Here is a 19,371-nt window from a genome sequence, read left to right as displayed (position 1 = left end):
GAGTGCATCAGGCCAGCGTGTTACATGCCCTGCCAGCACACTTACACTGCTTTACAAAGGCAATCTGTAAAGATCTTTCCGGTCGAAATATGCTGCAGTCTGCCTGTCTGCCGTCTTTGTTGTGTTGTACTGTGTAATTCATTACAGTTCACTGAATGTGACAAGAACTTCTGCTCACATTTCCTCTAAATATAATCTACACAAAGAGAAATTAGGAATAAGCGGAGGGGGTAAAAAACGGTCAGGATTGTTAAATAAAAATTCCTTGTCCAACAAGCACATGTGCAACGAAGCTAAAAAACTGGAAGACACAGATAAGCAACATGAAACACAGAGACGTAAACAACAGAGGAACAGGAATAAAAAGGAACTCCAAATATACTGCGAAACAACAAAAGAAAAAGAGCAGCAGAACTGAAATCTCAAAGCAAAGTGATTTTCCTTTCTGAATCCATTCCCTTTTTTTTACGAGACACTTTTATGTGATAAAAAGCAGGTTTTCCATATTTGAGACAGGGTTAGTACACTAATACAAGGGAAGCAAAGGAGATGGAGGCAGAAACCACAAACTGCTTTTGGAAAGTTTCTCGCTCTTGCAGGCCTTCAGAATGCGAATACAGTCTTCAAATAAATTTGCCACGCTGAACAGCAATGAGAGATGCGCAACGTCAGTCCCTCTGAGCCACGGGTTGTAAGGGAAGGATTAGAAACACGAGTCTCGGTAGGATGGCTTTAACACAGATTCTTAGATGATGTAGAGACGACAGGAGCTTGGGAAGAGTCTTTTGTGAAGCAAGGATGAGATCCGACTGTAATCTGTCTTTACAGTGGGTATCAGCTCTGATTTAGCAGTTCATTTGCTCTTTCAAAAGCAGAGGTCATCTTTTGTTGTAACACATGAACTACCTTGCACACAGCACATTAGCTTGATATTATGCACTTTTGCTAAAGTACATTATAGATTTACATTTATGCCCTTGGATGATGCTTCTATCCAAGAGTGCATTCAATGCTTGCATTTTTATCAGTTAATGCTTTTCCTGGAAACCCCTTGACCTTGCTGTTGCTACTATATACACTTACGCATAAGCAAATGGCATCATTAGCAAATCATTAGCATTTTTTAAATTTAAAATTGTAATGGAAGATTGAAATGCAGAAGCACTTGTGTCTGTGTTTGTGTTTATGAGTAGAAGAAGGGCATAAATAGACAAATCAATAGATGATAAGCTGCTGTGTCATCTCATTGGGACTGGCCAACTCCCAGAGGTCAAAGAGGTCAATACACACATGCTATAAGTCTTTGAACACCTTCGAATCCAATCAATATTCAGAGTTTTCTGAAGATTTTTTTTCTAGAAAACTCTTCTACTTAAAAAAAAAAATCTTGGTGAGTAGGTGCAGGTTTTATTTAGCTACAGTTATGCCTATTAGTGTGATAAATTTGAAAAAACCTCACACACATTTTTACTGTTATTTTTTTTTTCAAGTGTCTGATCATTAAGGCTGCATTTATAAGTAGTAGTAGTAGTAAAACTGTAAAATATTATTATAATTCTAAATAATGGTTTTCTATTTTAATATACTTTCTATGCATTTATTCCTGTAGTGACAAGGCTGAATTTTCATCAGTCATTACTGCAGTCTTCAGTGTCACATAATCATTCATAAATCATTCTAACATGCTGATTTATTATCAGTGTTAAAAAAAGTTGAGCTGCTTGATTTTTTACTTTTATGAATATATTATTTAATAAGAAGTTTGAAAAGAACAGCATGTTTTGATTAATAATAATTGCATGTTCTCATTCTGAAAATGCTGACTATTTTTTTTTTTTACTTTTAGTTAGTGTAGTAATTCTAATTAGATTTAAAGACAACAAAAGTACAGTATATAAATGAAAAAGAAAATCATGATGAGCAATGGAATAACTAAATCAATCACAAATTGACGATGCAAATAAATTAATGAACAGATAAAGAAACAAATGTAAATAAATAAATAACTTGATAAATTGATTAATGAAAAAATAAAATGCTACTGGCTGGACTGCATTGTGTTCATGTAAGGACATCATTCAGACACATCACAAAGAAAACAAACTACTGCCATATGGCTCTGAATGTGACCATGCCATAAAAACCTTATAGAACCTAACTAAGATGTAATTGCTAAAGATACAGCTAAGGAAATTGAGGAGGACAGAGAAGAGAAAAACAAATGTGTTTTTAAGCAAAAGCAAAGTGCCAACTGTGCCTCCCTGCAGTCATATGCAGCTGTAATTCCTCAACTGTTCAGTAGAGGGAGGAATGAGTACATAAACTTCAGACAAAGCTTTAGGACAACTGTTAAGACTTCTCTAAAAACAGTCACAAGTTAAATATTAAGAACTCCCATGCTCCCATGAGGAAAGATGGCAGATTTCAAATTTGGCACTATATGGATCATATTCTCCTCTAAATCTCTCTGCTAACACATTCAATGGCCAATCAAGACTTGAAGCTCGAGAAAACAGTACTGCTGGCACAACATATCATCTTCTCTCTCATCATACGTTTAAAATAATTCCACATCTCCTGAAATCTGCTATTTAACCAAACAAACAGGAAATGCACATGCCTTAACCACAGACTTAATTACTGCAAACACAGCTCCGCCGCAATCACACACAATCAGTGCAGTCTGACGGGAGAGAGAGCCAGTTATCTGCCTTAGCGATCACCATATCTTCTTTTCTCTCCAACCTTCTCTCGCTCCCACATTTCTCCTCCTCAGACCACAGGAAGAGAAATAAAAGTATATCGATACATAATTCATCCACCGGAGGCTGAACTAAAGCTCCAATATGCTCGAATGAGGGAGCCAAAAAGAGTGACTTCCCATTACAATTATGCATTATAAGCTTTAATTGTTCCTCTTGAGAGCAGACGAGCACGAGGGTGGGGTGTTGATGTAGGTGTGGAGGTAATGGAAAATTATTAGATAATTCGATTTAATTTGCTTAAGCAAATTAATCAAATCAACAGCCACATGGAGCTCAGCACCACAATATGAATTAAACAAATAAGGTCTGTGGAGTACTTTTAGCCGGGGAGGCCAGAAGGATATTAATCTGTTTTCTAGTGGCACTGCTGGTAATTACACACAATAGCTTTATTTGCAACCATGACCTCTTTCTCCCAGAGCACACAAGAGATTGCTCGCACATACAGTACACTCAGATGTAAATAAATGCTCATGACTACACACGGATAAAATAAATGATCAAACTCATAACAGACTAAAACTTGCTCCCAAAGATCCATGCCAAGTCCTTTTGTAGTTAACAATATACGTAATACTTGAAATACAATAAGGTACTGTATGAGAGGTTGTGCTGTATTGTTAATATAACCATGTTAGCTATGACATGCACTGGATGTGCTTATTGCTTTAAGGGTTACTATATAAAATAAACATTTTGCATAAGAATAAAAGAACACCAAACAGTTACAGTATGTAACTCTACGGGTGCTTTGAAACCATATAGTGCCATGTGGTGAAGGAATGTTATAGCTGCTACTTAATATTGTAATATTGTGTTGTTTTGAAGTTTTATAAAACAAAACACAATACAAATTAAACAAAAGAAACAAAAACGTAAAAATACAACACAAACAAAACATCAACTACACAAATGAAACAAAAACCTCAAACAACACAAACAAAACAAAAACCTCAAGACAACACAAATGAAACTTCAACACACACAACAAATGAAACAAAAACCCCAAACAACACAAACAAAACAAAAACCTCAAGACAACACCAATAAAACTTCAACACAAAACACAAATTAAACAAAAACCTCAAACAAAACAAACAAAAAAAAACCTTGTCAACACAAACAAAACTTCAACACACAACACAAATGGAACAAAAACCCTAAAACACAAACAAAAAACCTCAAGACAACACAAATTAAACTTCAACACAAAACACAAATGAAACAAAAACCTCAAACACAAACAAAAAACCTCAAGACAACACAAATTAAACTTCAACACAAAACACAAATGAAACAAAAACCTCAAACACAAACAAAAAACCTCAAGACAACAGAAATGAAACTTCAACACAAAACACAAATAAAACAAAAACCGCAAACACAAACTAAACAAAAGCCTCAAGTCAACACAAACAATGCAAAACATCAACACTATCAAAATGAAACAAAACAACAAAACAAAAAAGAACACAACATAACTAAACTTCAGCAAAAACAAAACAAACCTGAATTAAAATAAAAATATTTTATATATGTATATACACACATATATATTGTTTAAAATAAAACTTCAACACAACCAAAACAAAACCTAGACAAGAAAAACCTAAACAAGAAAAATAAATAAAATTAAATATGCCATGATGCTTATGTGAGAATGTGAATTTAAGTGGTAATGCACACAGAAACACATATATGATACTGTACGTGTCAGTTGACCTCTCCACCCAACAGACAGCAGCAGACATTATAACTGCCACCCGCAACAGGCCACCAGAAACTCATTGTGATCTAATCTGCTTTTCAGTTATAACTTCATTTCCATTTCTCTACTTCAGGAAGTATGACTGAACTCACACTCTTCTCAGCCCCGCAAATCAAACAGCATTGTTAATAAACCTATTGATTCCACACATTAATGTATTCATCACCGAATACAGTGAGGGAGAGAGAACAGCTGCTCTCTTTATGGAAATCTCTAAAGATTTCATTAGCTTTTGGGGAGGTTTCATTACGGACCGTGGCCCTCTTCTCCTTCTGTTTCTCTCCAGTCTGTTCATCATCTGCATTATCGATTCGGAGAGGCGGACATTTTAATTTCACAAGTGAGCCACGCTCAGCTGACCTCTGTCACAGCGCAGCGCACAGCTGAGAAGCCCTAACACATTGTGTGTGACATAGGAGGAGAGGACGAGAGACACAGAAAGAGAGAAAGAGGTGGAATTTAGAATTAAATCAGGAGGGAGTTTGCCCTTTTGAACAGCTCATTGTGAAAGAGAGAGTTATGGCACGGAGAGGTGAAGCATGGACAGGAATTTCTTTGTCTGAGGGGGGTCACAGACGCAGGGTTACTATAGTTTGTCAAGGGATTAAAAGAAAAGTTCATCTAAAAATGAAAAATTCATTTACTCACCCCATTCTTGCAAACCCATATGACTTTAATCTAAAAATTCCATAAAACTGGAATATACCTGTAGGAGTTGGGTTGTACTCAAAGTCTTCTGAAGTCTCTTAAGTTCAGCAAAGCTGCATTTATTTGATCTATTCTAATACATTTTAAATTTAAATTTATTCCTGTCATGGGAAAAAAGGTTTCAGTCTCCAGTGTCACTTGATCCTCCAGAAATCATTCTAAAATGCTGATTTGCTGCTTAAAAACATTTCTTATTCTTACTATCAATGTTGAAAACATTGATTATTGGTTTTGTGATTTTTTTTTTGTGTGGAAATCATGATACATTTTTTTTTCAGGTTTCTTTGATGAACAAAAGGTTCAAAAGAATAGCATCTATTTGAAATATAAATCTGTTTTAACATTATAGTTATACAATCATGCAATTTAGCTTCTAAGTGATATTTAGATATGTTACTTAAAATATTACAAAAAACACTCATTAAGAAGATTATTAGTATAACTTTTAGCATGATTTTATTTTTTATTTATGTCTTATTTATGAATTGATAATAAGATATGCAAAACTTTAAAACCATTGTCATTTATACCACAACTGGGGCATAATTTGACCATACAAGCATAAGACGAGATTTCAGAGCTACACTAAAACAAATAATACTAATTTGTTTAAGGTTAGCGGTTGCAAAAATGTATTACAGCTACATTTTACAAGTACACTAAAAAAAAAAATTTGTCAATTCAATGAATATATTTTTCAGTGCATGGCTACAATGCTTATGACACAAATTTTGGTTTGTTCCCACACAAAGCTATCAAATGTCTTTAGAAGACCTGAAAAAGGACACACATTGTACCTGAATGCTTTTGGAAAAGAGCAGCATCACCATTCCACAAACATCATAATGTCACTCGGGTTTGAACCACATGAGAGTGAGTAAAAGATGTACCAAATTTTCATGTTGCGATTAACTGCTAATGCTTTTATCACAGTATACAGTGTTATTATGATATTGAAATTTAGTTTAAAAAAGTGTTGTCGTAGAGTATAACAGGTTTAATAATTTTTTTCTTATAACAAAAATAATTGAACATTTAAATAATACAGTTGTAACTTATGATTTGAACAATGTGTTATTAAATATTGGAATTACCTAAGATTAATGAATGTTTAGAAATAATTTTTAATGGAAGTTTATGTTAAGTAATGAAGCCTTAATGTAAAGTGTAACCGAGCAATAAAGAATCAAAACATTTCCAAACAATATCTAGGGCATGTTTAGTCCAGATTAAAATGTAAAAAAGTTATTTTAATAAATAGCCTATTAAGTCTAAATATTTAAGTATTTGGCACTGTGGATCACACCATAGCGAAAACAAAAATCTGAATGGCTGTTTAAATAATTTAAACATGTTTGGAAACAGAAAGTAGCGCAGCTGTTTGTTTACAGGGTTTACAGGGTGACGGCTGCATTTCTGCTGTTCAGCGCCATCTGCTGTAAGAGAGTACGGTGCGCTTTCATCCAGAGCGTCTCTCACGCATTCCGCCATGAGCTTCTCATCTGTGCTTTGTTTACACACGCATATAGCGGTGTTATGCATTGTGACCATTTGTTGGGAAATGTATTCTTAAAATGCATTTAAAATTCAGAATAATTTGTAATAAATAATTGTTATCTGTATTTTTAAGTGCCCACAATAACAATATTGTGCATAATCATTATCGTGATGTATCGCATTACCAAATACTGCCACATGTCTAAAATGATGACAGGACTGTCATTTTGGGGTTAACTGTTCCTTTAAGATTGTAAACAGGGATACACTTGATATTCTGTGTTCAGCTAAAAGGCAACACAATTTGCAAGTCTGTTTTTTATATGATTGAATACGATTTGTTTCACTTGTTTTCAATTATTTTTCGGGGGTTATGTTCTGGTTTGGTGCCAAGCGTGAAAATTTTGACTTTCCTATACGAGACTTGAAAGTGATTAGAGTTTTGGAAGTCATATTGAATAAGCCTGAAGAACGAGAGAAGTGTGTGTGTGTGTGTGTGTGTGTGAGAGAGACAGAACAAGCACAGAAAATAAATAAATATTAAATCACACAAATGCAAAGGCTTGCTGTAATAGAGAGATAGAGACGGGAATATCAATACACAAACCTTTTAATGGCATTCAAAATGCTGCCAAAGGACGAATGAAAGATGAGTAAAGTGGGACTGAAATAGAAGCCCAACAGAAAAAAAAGTGGGCTGCTATCTGAACTGGCTGTGCCAGATCTCAGATTACACTCTGAACTCACGATGCAAACTCAAATCAATACTCTTCCTTTTGTCATTTTAAAAAGGCATCGTCATGCAAAAACCTGGCTTGAATTAAAGTGGAAATGCCCACGCTGATACATGCGTAGATAGAGCTGGGCCAGCAGGGGATTTGGATGCTCGACAGCCACTGCGCAAAGTCTACAAATACACAGCTTCATAAAGAGAGATGACCTCAAAACAGTGAACTGCAAACATCAAACAACATCATTTGCACAGAACCAAACACAAAGGAGCAACATCTGTGTGGAGAGGGAGAAATCACAGGAGAAGGAAGCTCACCTGAATCCATTTGTCTGGCACGGCCATGGTCAGACGATAATCAAAGCCCAGTCCTCCCTCTTCAATGGACCTGCACAGGCCTGGCATCCCTGATACATCCTACACAAAATCCATGAGGAATGGAGAGCAGTAAAAAGTGTGTAAATGTACATTGCCTCTTGGAAAAATGCAGATTAAGCTGTCTTAAAAAACCAGGCTTCTATCCGGTCCAAGCTAATCATTACAAATATCTAACCATTCTTTAACTAAGATAAATTTAATTGGCAAGCAAAATGACATCAGATATTTAGAGCCAGATTTACTAAATTAGCATTACAGCACAATTCCATAAAAGAGCTGATGGGAGGAGAAAATTCTGTGGGTGATTCACTAACAATTACCAACAATTTAGGTTTTAAATAATGGCACAAATACCAGTTAAAAATACCAATGTCAAACGGTTTGGTACTGTCAGCTGTTAGTAAATCTGGACCTTAGTCTTGTTTTCTTAAAAACAAAACTACATTAATTTTTGCTTAAAACAAGAAAAAATATCAGCAAATGACTAATAAAAATAATCTTATTTCCCTTTGTATTATTTGTTTGTCTTGCCCCACAGACATATTTTTTTTAAACATAAACTTACTTAATATCTTACATCACTTTGCTTCCCTAGTAAATGTACTGTATCTTGAATATTTGTACTGGAAAACAAGACAAAGATATTGAAGAAGATACTCATTTTTTGCAGTTTAATTAAAGTGAATGAGGATTAAAATCCACAAATGACCCTAAAAGCATCATAAAAGTGTTCCAAACTATTTTTCCAAGTGTCCTGAAGTTTTGTATATCTCACCTCCAGAAAGCCATTTCCTCTGGCAACAGGAGCATTGAATCAGTGAGTTGAACGAATGAATCAAATCAGTCCTATTTGTGACTGAATCATTCAGACTGGTTTTGTGAATTGAATCGACTGATTCACTGAAAACATTTGATTTACAACTTTTTTTTTTATATTCACAAATTGGACTACTTTTCTAACAAATGTGCCAAGGATAGCTGTGGTGGATGTCATGATTTTCAGTGGATACTGACTCAGATTCACACAAAGCTATTAACCAGTTAATATACCTTAGACCAGTTTAGACTACTTTAAACTTGAATTGTCAGCAAAGATGAAGCCAAGGTACAGAGAGCACATAATATATAGAGAGAAAATTTTGGATTGAGTCTTGCAGTTCCATTGAGATCTGACTTGTCCAGTCAGTTTCCCACTTTATATGCAACATCAGGGTTAAGAAAATGTAAGGACTGAAAATGGTCATCCAGAACACACTTTAACTGATGGAGTCACTTTCTTTTGCAAATCTTTGATGCTCAAAAGCAAAGTATCAATTGGTTGGACAGTAAGAATGTTAATTTCTAAGAGGTTTTAAACAAAAATATTAATTTCAGATTTGATTTCCCTGCAGTGAGAAGGTTTGGGACTGAGTAAATGTGTGAAACGAATGTTGCCTGGTTTGAGGCAACCCTTGAGATACAGCTTCCGTCCATCTTCAGGGATGCTGTTGTACTCTTCTACTTCCCCATTCATTCTGTACTTTTGATTAATAACATTGGCAGATGGGTGAATTAAAGCAATCTGAAAAATGCCTGCTTGAATTACAACCTGCCTGTGGGTCATACGAGACCAGCGAAGAAGAGAGTGAAACAGATCCATACGGAGCCTGCCCCTGAAAATCTCCCCTGCTCTTTTCTTGAATCTTTTGGCCTTAATCACCCAATTATCACCCTGATCCATTAGCCAAAGCATTCAGCTCCGACCTCACAGGAGCTCAGATTTAAATAAACGCACCGGCACAGAGCAGGAGAATAGAAAAGAATTAAATGAAATTTCCACTTGGGAGTGAAAAAAAAAGGTAATGGGAGCTGTAATTGGTAGGAAAGAGGAAAAATTATACCCCCTGTGAAAAAATAGAAATGCACCCTGTGCAGGTAGACTCTCACCTCTGCTACAGTGATGCATTGTGGGTAGAGCTTGTGGAGGATGTAATTGGCCAGCATTAGATAGACAAGTGCGTCTTCATCCACTTGTATCCCGAAGTACTCACTGTAGTTCCCCGAAAACGACGTGCCTGGGCAAAACCAGATAATTTGACTGTGTGATTCGGAGGAAGTTGTCCGGTGGGATATGGATTAATGGCACTGCAATCTTTTCACAAGTGTAATCATTTTAATGTAATATGTACAGAGCCACCAAGGTCTCCCATAATTTATGATAATGGTTTAAGAAGGCCTTTCAAATCTATTCATGCAGTTTGTACTTTTCCTCCATGTGCGATGATCCAGAGCTTTATTAATACAACATAAATGACATAGTTGACATGCCTCTTACACACTATTCATGAATCAGTGCATCAAAGCCTTCACATTTCATCTAATTGAACTGATTCAGAGATGTACAGAGGCATTTATACAGACTCGCTCTCTCGACCAATACAGACAGTCAAATTTTACATATATGAAGTACACCATTTTCTTCTTGAAGTAAGTAAAACATTACATGGACATAGCGATGTATATGAAATAAATTAAATTAATCCGGAAATCTGTTTCATTTTCAGTAAAAAAATATGTCTTTACATAGGATAAATGTTAGACCTACTTGAGAAGCAAAAGCAAAATTGCATTGCATGTTTCCAGAGAGATGGCTGCATCTGTTATTTCTCGATTAATATTTCTTGGCTATTGCAAAAAAAAAAAAAAAAAAAAAAAAAAAAATTCTTATTTTAAGCATGATTTAAACAATTTAGTGAGTTTAATGGCAGGACTGGAAAGCTTTCAGTTTTCACAGTAAATCAGCATACAGCACAAATAGTATAGACCGATTCCTGAACGAATTAATATGAGCTGATTCTCTCAACTTTTAGTGAATCAACATACAGCACAAACAGTGTAGACTGAACTAATTATTTATTTTATTCATTTTTTTTTACTTTTAATGAATCAGCATACAGCACAAACAGTAAATAAATTTACCTTGATACTTAGATATTTTAGAAAAAGACCAAATATTATAAAGACAATGATTTGTTTTTACAATGAATGATGGCTTGTTTACAGGTGCAGAACAACTAACCAATGCCATGGTGGTGGTACAGCATTGAAGTCACAGCATCAAACCTGAAGCCATCAAAGTGATACTCCTCCATCCACCAGCGCAGGTTGGAGAGGAGAAACCGCACCACCTCCCAGCTGTGGGAAACAGAGAAAGACATTTCCTCCAGAGCTTCCACATAAAATCGACCCTTGTCTGATGAAATAAGAATCCAAAAATCAATCAACTAGAACACACTCTGGTGCATAGAAATACAAAAAAAGAGAAAGAAACATGTCAAGCTGTTCACAAAGGATACATTCTACTTGTAATATCTGTTCAATGATTGACTCATCTGCCTCGATAATGTTTTTGAATTAATTTGGGAATTATCGTCAATATTTAAATGTTCAATTAATGTAATATTTTAAATTGTGTTTAATTTGATTGAGTAATTGCCATTTCATGTAATGATTTAATTTAAGTTGATTTTAAGTTAAATTGATTGACAGTGCTTAAATTGACAGTGCTTAAAACACACAATTGAGAAATGAATTCCTTCTCTGATTAAATAGTAGCTGTTACACAGGGTTGGTTGATTCAGCCCAAAAAGACAGATGGAGAGAGAAAGAGGAGCAGCAGGTTGGGCGGCTGGTGGTGGTGTGATTCCCTGAGGAGAACGATGAACAGTGTGAGGAGATGAAACTAACTCAAGACTGAAACCATTCTTTCATGAGAAATGGCACTCTGAGAACAGCCTCCTGCTCTCCATCTATGACTCTTACTGCTTTCCTTCACCCAGAACCGTTTAAATCCTGCATGAAGAGTATAACCCTAATAATGTCCTAGACCAGGGATGCTATGCTATGGATGCCAAAATATGATAAACCCCTTGAAAGAATTATATGCATTTCATATACTGCCAAGTATTTATTACAATTATTCTGTGCAAGAAAACCACTGTATTACATCTCACAACATGTTATTGTACTACGCACAACCTGCAGTGTAGTTTTGTCGCAGAAGTATAAATCAGCCTTAAAGGGTCTCTGTTCTAAGTATAGATATAGGTATAGATAGGCTACATTCAATTACAGTATGCGATACCACTATGACATTATCAGTTTGTTGTGCATGTAACTTATACATTAAATACAATGTATAATTTTTACATTAAATAAGCTGTCATAGAGTATGAAATAAATACTCTCCAAACCCGCGTTAGCTCTGTTCCTGCAGGAATGCATTTGCATAGACACAATTAATATTGATATTTCCACAGCATTTACGATGCAGAAATATACATTTGTTTATTTTGCAGAACAGATGGAAGAAGATGCGTTGATGTGGATTTGGTTCGTTATGTTCAGATGTTCGGTAACTTAGTGATCATGTGAGGAATTTTCACTCTTTTCCATGTCAGATGTATATACATATATAGGCTAATACATAATTAATACACTTTAAAATATAATTTAATTCAGTGAGGCAAATCGGAAATTTCATGAGTTGTTACTCCAGTTTTCAGAGTCATGATCCTTCAGAAATCATTCTAATATATTGATTTGTTACCAGTGCTGGAAACAGTTTTGATGAGTAATATTTTTTGGAACCTGTGACATTTTGTTTAGGATTATTTGATGAACAGAAAACTAAAAAGAACATCACTGATAGTAAATCAACATATTGCACGGTCTCTCCTCCTTTCTCAATCCTTCATTCCTGCAATTAAACTAAGTACCACGTTTTCAACAGTGGGCCTATGAAGGCATCCCAAAGTAAATCTAACTTTCTCGCCATCCCCCGTCTCGTGTGCATTCAAACATGTGATTAGGTAGAACAGCAGGGGTTCAATCCTTACAACGTTATGCTTTTAATTCTTTGATATTAACAGTGTTGTAAAAGCATTCAGACTCACCGCAGGAGCGTTCAATTCATTAAAAGCGATAAGAACCTCTAGCATGCCATAGTGTTAAGAAGTATTCGACAAACTGAGTTACTTCACTACTTTTTTAAATCCGCTGACCACATTGGTGTCACGTCCACAAATAATATCTACAACCACAGCTATATTTCCAAGCAGGCACTGATGTATTCAGTCCACACTCATAGAGATGTGCTTAAAGTCATAATCGTGTGCTTGCATGCTTGTATGAATACATACGAGAGCGTTCACTGCAGTACATGGCAGCAGGCCTTGGTAAGAGTCACCAGGGGTGGTTAAAAGGAGTTTTGCCTTGGCTTTGTGGAAACCCTGGAGGTGTTTGGTTCAGTCCTGTAAGTTTCAGATGAATAACATTTGGACTGACCCAGGAGTGCATAGCTGTGGGCCTAAAGAATTGTAGCCTCTTCAGAAGACATACAATACAGTAAATAAACAATATCATCAATTTAAGATGAGGGAATCTGCAGGGTTATCAAGGACTCTGGCAAAAGTAAAACTTATATATATATATATATATATATATATATATATATATATATATATATATATGAACATATTCAAACCCACACCTCACAGCCAAACTCTCAAACCCTGGGATCCTGACCTGATCTATCTGAACTGCTAAATTTGGAAGGTCTGCATCTGACCCATTATTATTCTATTCTATTCTATTCTATTCTATTCTATTCTATTCTTAATAAAAGAAAACATTAATTAAACAATAACAGAAAATATTTATATTACATAAATAGATAATAAAATTTATATTTTATATTTTATTTGTTTTTTATTATTATTTTACATTATATTACATTATTTTACATTATATTATATTATATAAACATTTAATACGTGTATAAACTGTTATATATAAATTATATAAAACAATTTATAAAATATTAAAATAAAAATAATTATACAACAACAACAAATATTTATATTTATATTGCATAAATAGTTAATACAATATTTGTATTTATTTTACTACTGCTAAATTTGGAAGGTCTGCATCTGACCCAATATTATTCTATTCTATTCTATTCTATTCTATTCTTAATGAAAGAAAACATTAATTAAACAATAACAGCAAATATTTATATTACATAAATAGATAATAAAATTATTAGTTTATATTTTATTTGTTTTTTATTATTATTTTACATTATATTACATTATTTTACATTATATTATATTATATAAAGATTTAATACATGTATAAACTGTTATATATAAATTATATAAAACAATTTATAAAATATAAAAATAAAAATAATTATACAACAACAACAACAAATATTTATATTTATATTGCATAAATAGTTAATAAAATATTTGTATTTATTTTACTACTGTTTTGTATCAAATAGAAACATTTGATGATGATGATGATGAAGATGATGATAATAATAATAATAATAATAATAAATACTTTTACATAATATTTTATACAATATATAGTATTTTTTCAATATACATTATAATTATTACATAAAAATAAGCAATCATTCATAAAACATTAATTAGAATAAAATAAAAAAAATACTAAAACTAACCATAATAAACACATCAAAAAACTATAATATAAACTGTAGACCTCCATTCCACATAAAAACTTACGTGTGCATAAATTAAAAAAAATGCACAGAAATCCACAACATCTACTGCTGTGCATCTGCGAATACATGAATGGCCATTATTCAGTCTCACAATTCAGTCTCAGCAAATGCACTCTCCGTTGCCACATCTTCCCCTTTCACACACAGTTTTTCAGTGCAGAGATAGTCTTGCCGCACACTGATAAAAAGCCATGCATATTATCCCCATATGAAGCTTTCATAAACAGAGGCAGATTGCATTTGTGCATCTGTGGAATCTAACGGGAAGCTGCTCTGATATGATAAGGTTACAGAACCCACAGGCCTGCCTCCACCCTCACCATAAACAGATTAGGACCATCACCTCAAACTGACAAGAAACGAGAGAGAGAAAAGATGGGAAGCACAATAAGATTCCCACCGAGGCCAAATAGAGATGAGTGATGAATGGTTGTGATAGTTGAAACCCCCACAATCCTTCAACTTCAGACCATTTTTAAACAAATCAGCTCTTTCAAACCTCAAGCACTCCAGCAAAGTAGGGCATTGCTGATGTGTCATGACATCAAAGCATTTAATATGATTTTCTTATTGAAATCTTTTAATACATGCGTGTATTTGTTCTGTAGGACAGAGGTGAGAGCGCAGGGCAGACGCTGGAGCCCGTGAGGGGTAATCATTCAGGAGAGCGCAGGTAGCAGTCAGACGGGCCACTGACCAGGACCATCAGACAAACATCTAACACCATCTGCTCTGTGTGTTCACAATAGACGTGTAACACACAGTTAAACACTTCAATCTGACAGTCAAACTATGAAAGCAGCCTCATTCTGCTCGTATGAATTTGACACACGAGGCTGTTTTTTTTTTCTTCAACAAAATGCTTCTCACAATGAATCATTTAGTAGAAAAATGACATGAAAAATGCATCTCTTTAAAGAAGTTTTAACTAAATGTATGAGAACACATCAGTGTTGCTTTAAATATGAACACTTCTGGCTTTTAATGGATGTTGTTTACTTAACCTTTGCCATTATAATTATACAATTTCCATAACTGGACGTGCATTGCTAATAGATGATAACCATAAAGTCATTTCTATTATAAAACTTATGTGTGTGTGTGTGTATAGTTTTGCATTATAGGAATACAGCTTTGCGTTACAGGAATAAATTATATTTCAAAACATTAAAATACAAATTATTTTAAATTACAATAACATTTCACTATTTTGCTTTTACTGCTAATACTACTACGATGTACTACTTCTACTATGGTTTGAGCCATATTTGATCAATTAAACTATTAATTACATTGATTTTAATCATTTTTATAAATTTAGTCTAATTTAATGTATTACAATTATTATTATTATTATTGTTAAAAATGCTAATTAATGTAATATTACTCAATGTTACTATTAATATATTGCTATAGATATATATTTTTTTATATATCTTGTGTCGTCAATTTCCCTTTACGAATTCACTCTTTATTTTTATCTTTTTACCATTTCATTCTTGATAAATTTGCTGAAAACTTTATGATAAAAAGGCCAACGTTCTCATTCAAGCTAACTCTTATAAATAATATATTTCCATATTTTTTCTGTCATTGTGTATGTTATCAAGTTAGGAATAAAACATGTTGAAGTGTCTGTGTTTGACCTAGCCATATGTTCAACAAAATAACAAAAGCATATTCCTTCAAAAATGTGTAAAATAAATGAATGAATAAACATTCAGGCATTTCTACAAACCAAACAAACATCCACACAAATGGCCCCTTAAAGCCACAGAAAGAGCTCTTGTGCTGGTTATGAGTTTAAAAAAGAAAAAAAGGGCTGATGGATTAGTATAACAAAAAGTTGTTGAGTAAAACAGATATTAATATATTCAGGGCCATAATATTTAGCTACAAAAGTTTCTTTCCGCTCTCTGTGTGTTTATTCTTTGAGCGCTACCGTTCTCTGGCTCTTTCAGTTGAGTCCCAAGGTTAAACACTGGCAGGTTTGCTGAACTCTCATCTGCAGATAAGCCATAATTGTGTTCTTTTGTATGGAGGCCAAATGAATAGTGCAACACAACATGTTTATGGATTCTGATCCTGAAGGTCATGATTAATTAATGTTGTTTTTTGTTTTCAAATGCTCAAAAGTCTTGAACATGAACATTTGCTTGCGAGAAAATATCAAGCTGCATATGCGGTTACATCACTTCTGATTCTGAAAGATTTTGATATTCTGAATGGTAAAGTACAATGGAAACAAACAACTTACAAGAACTTCAAACGACCAAAAAAGAAAAAAAGAGATAAAGAAAACATCAAAACAAGCCTAAGAGCAAAATTGTCAAATCTAGTCCTTCTTTAAACCCCATGCATCTAACACCTCAAAAATCAATCTGGGAATTTCAAGTTTAATGAAAGATGCTAAAAGGTCTTAAATTAATTGCTCTTTTTCTTAATTGAAGTTTACAGCAGTGCAAGTAATTCTGATATTCATCTAGTTAAGATTTTATGGATTCTTTTCTCCTTTTTAATGTACAGTAAATGTTTAAATATGACATTGACAGCTGTGATACTAAAGGTGTGTAAAATAATTTTTCATACAAAGAAAATATTAAGGTAATTATTATTTTTTATAAAACATATAGTCATTTAAATTTAACAGTTATTTATATATATATTTAGACATTAAAGGGTTACTCCACCCCAAAATGAACATTTTGTCATTAATCACTTACCCCCGTGTCGTTCCAAACCCGTAAAAGCTCTGTTCATCTTCGGAACACAATTTAAGTGAGTGTGAGTATTCTGACAACGACTTTTCATATCTTTCCTGGACCTTGACATTGTTATTTACTTGGCAGTCTATGGGACAGTCTCAAGCCTCCAGGTTTTCATCCAAAAATCTTAAATTGTGTTCTGAAGATGAAATGAGCTTTTACGGGTTTGAAACGACATGGGGGTAAGTGATTAATGATAAAATGTTCATTTTGGGGTGGAGTAACCCTTCAATATTTGAAATTATGCAATCATAAACATCTTAATGTGACTTAATATTCGAAAGGATTGCACTTTAAATAATCAGAACAAGTACTGAAATCATAATATATCTGCTACTAAATTAATTTTGAACTGTGTGAAGCTGCTTTTCCAGCAATAAGCTTATTTTTCTTAATTTCCATTGCTTCATTAATCTAGTGAAACATTTAGTTAAATACTGTGGTTTATCACTTTGTTTTATAAATCAGTGTGTTTTCTTGTTTAACTCTGTTTGGTGTAAACGAACTTTCAGCTTTAATGCTGTTCCACTAATTGAGATCCTTATTATTTTTGTGCCAGATTGCTAAATATTAGCCTAACAAACTTCAGTGTAGATAGATGTGCTTTGCAATTACCTTGCTGTGCATCTGACAATTTATTTACTTGACTGTAGTTGAACTACTATGAATAATAAATAGCTTGACTCACTACAGTTTCAAATTATCTTACTCAATTCTGCACAATATCTTGCGCTTTAAGTCTCAGTCCGCACAACAAACACTCACCAAGAAAATCCTTCAACAACAACATACACGAAATGCTTCAATACAATTCCTTGAAAATAAAATGCCTTTCCTCATCTATTAGATCAGCCAAACACGCTGCAGGCCGGCCGAAAGACAGGCGGCTCGGAAAAGACACTGTTTATGCTGTATATGTGCAGTGACTAATGACCTAACTGATTTCAGAGAGAGAGAAACACACACTGGCAACCCGTCTCCTCACCGCCTTTCTGCCAAACACTAAATGCAGGAAAGACTGAAGGCTGAATATGGGCTCATTATGTTTGGGTTCAAAAAAAGATTCTTCTGCGCACAAACAACCCTACTTCTTTACCATCTGTTGCTGTGGGAGACTGGAGGAATCGCTCTCTTCCAGCAGAGTGAATGGAAGTTGCAAAACAGGCCGCTGATTAAAAACGGGCTACGCTAACGTGGCCAATCAATAGCCAGGAAGAGCAGTCAAGGTCAAAAGTATCCTCATTTACAGACAGAGAACAGAGTAAGACGGAGACAGCGATGGAGAATGTTTAGTGGATTCAGTGTTTGTTGCTGAAGGAATTTTTGTACTTTTTTTTTTTTTCAAAGAAAATGATTAAATTAAAATATACAGTTGAAAAAATGATGCCAAGAAATACTAGCAAGATTCAAAATCAAGATCATGGTAAACACAATTATTTTTTGCTAACATAATTAAAGACATATATATAAAACACAAACAAAACACACTTTAATGTAAAAATTATATGGCAGACTAAAATATAAACTAAAAACATTAATATTGTGGAATTATTACTACACTTTAAAACAACTATTTTTATATTTTAAATAATTAAAAAATATGCTGATTTGATGAAACATTTATTATTATCAATAAAAACAATTGTGCAGCTTAATATGTTTGTAGAAACTGCTTTTTATTTTTATTTTTTTGGGATTAATCAAAAGTTCAAAATAAAAGAATAAATAAAATAAATATTTTTAAAGAAAATAATTTATTGTAGCATTTACCATTATTTTAATTTAGATTTTTTTCCCGATTTGCTAATAATAGCAAATAACAAAAGTTGTAGCATTTACTATTATTTTAATTTTGATTTGTAAATTTTGATTTGCACAAAAAACGTTTTTTTTCCCTGTTTTTTATTTTTTATTTGATGATGAATCAAAAGTTCAAAATGCATCCTTGCAAAATTAAAGTATTAATAATAATACAAAATATATAATAATAATAATAATAATAATTGATTGTAGAACAATTTTCATTCAGATTTTTAATTCAGATTTGCTAGCAAATTTCACAAATAATATAAAGTTGAAACAACCCATTATTAATTATTTTAGTTGAATTTTAAGTGATAACAAATAATAAGTGATACCTTGTGATAACTAATCACAGATATAATTTAATACAGTGTATATAC

At 33.5% G+C, this 19,371-nt stretch overlaps 1 protein-coding gene across 1 annotated transcript in view; it reads right to left on the bottom strand.

The window, feature by feature from the left end:
• The window catches only part of gbe1a (glucan (1,4-alpha-), branching enzyme 1a), a 152,452-nt gene that overhangs the window by 64,993 nt on the left and 68,088 nt on the right, over nucleotides 1–19,371 (bottom strand). Inside the window, exons 8-10 of the mRNA XM_059538936.1 lie at nucleotides 10,905–11,020; nucleotides 9,773–9,900; nucleotides 7,787–7,885 (exon numbers count right to left, since the gene is read on the bottom strand). Coding sequence (XP_059394919.1) covers nucleotides 7,787–7,885; nucleotides 9,773–9,900; nucleotides 10,905–11,020 — 343 coding nt within the window. The remainder of the gene's footprint in view (nucleotides 1–7,786; nucleotides 7,886–9,772; nucleotides 9,901–10,904; nucleotides 11,021–19,371) is intronic.

This window comes from Carassius carassius, chromosome 45 (genome assembly GCF_963082965.1).
Source record: "Carassius carassius chromosome 45, fCarCar2.1, whole genome shotgun sequence".
NCBI lineage: Eukaryota > Metazoa > Chordata > Actinopteri > Cypriniformes > Cyprinidae > Carassius > Carassius carassius.
This window is presented reverse-complemented; position numbering and strand designations above follow the sequence as displayed.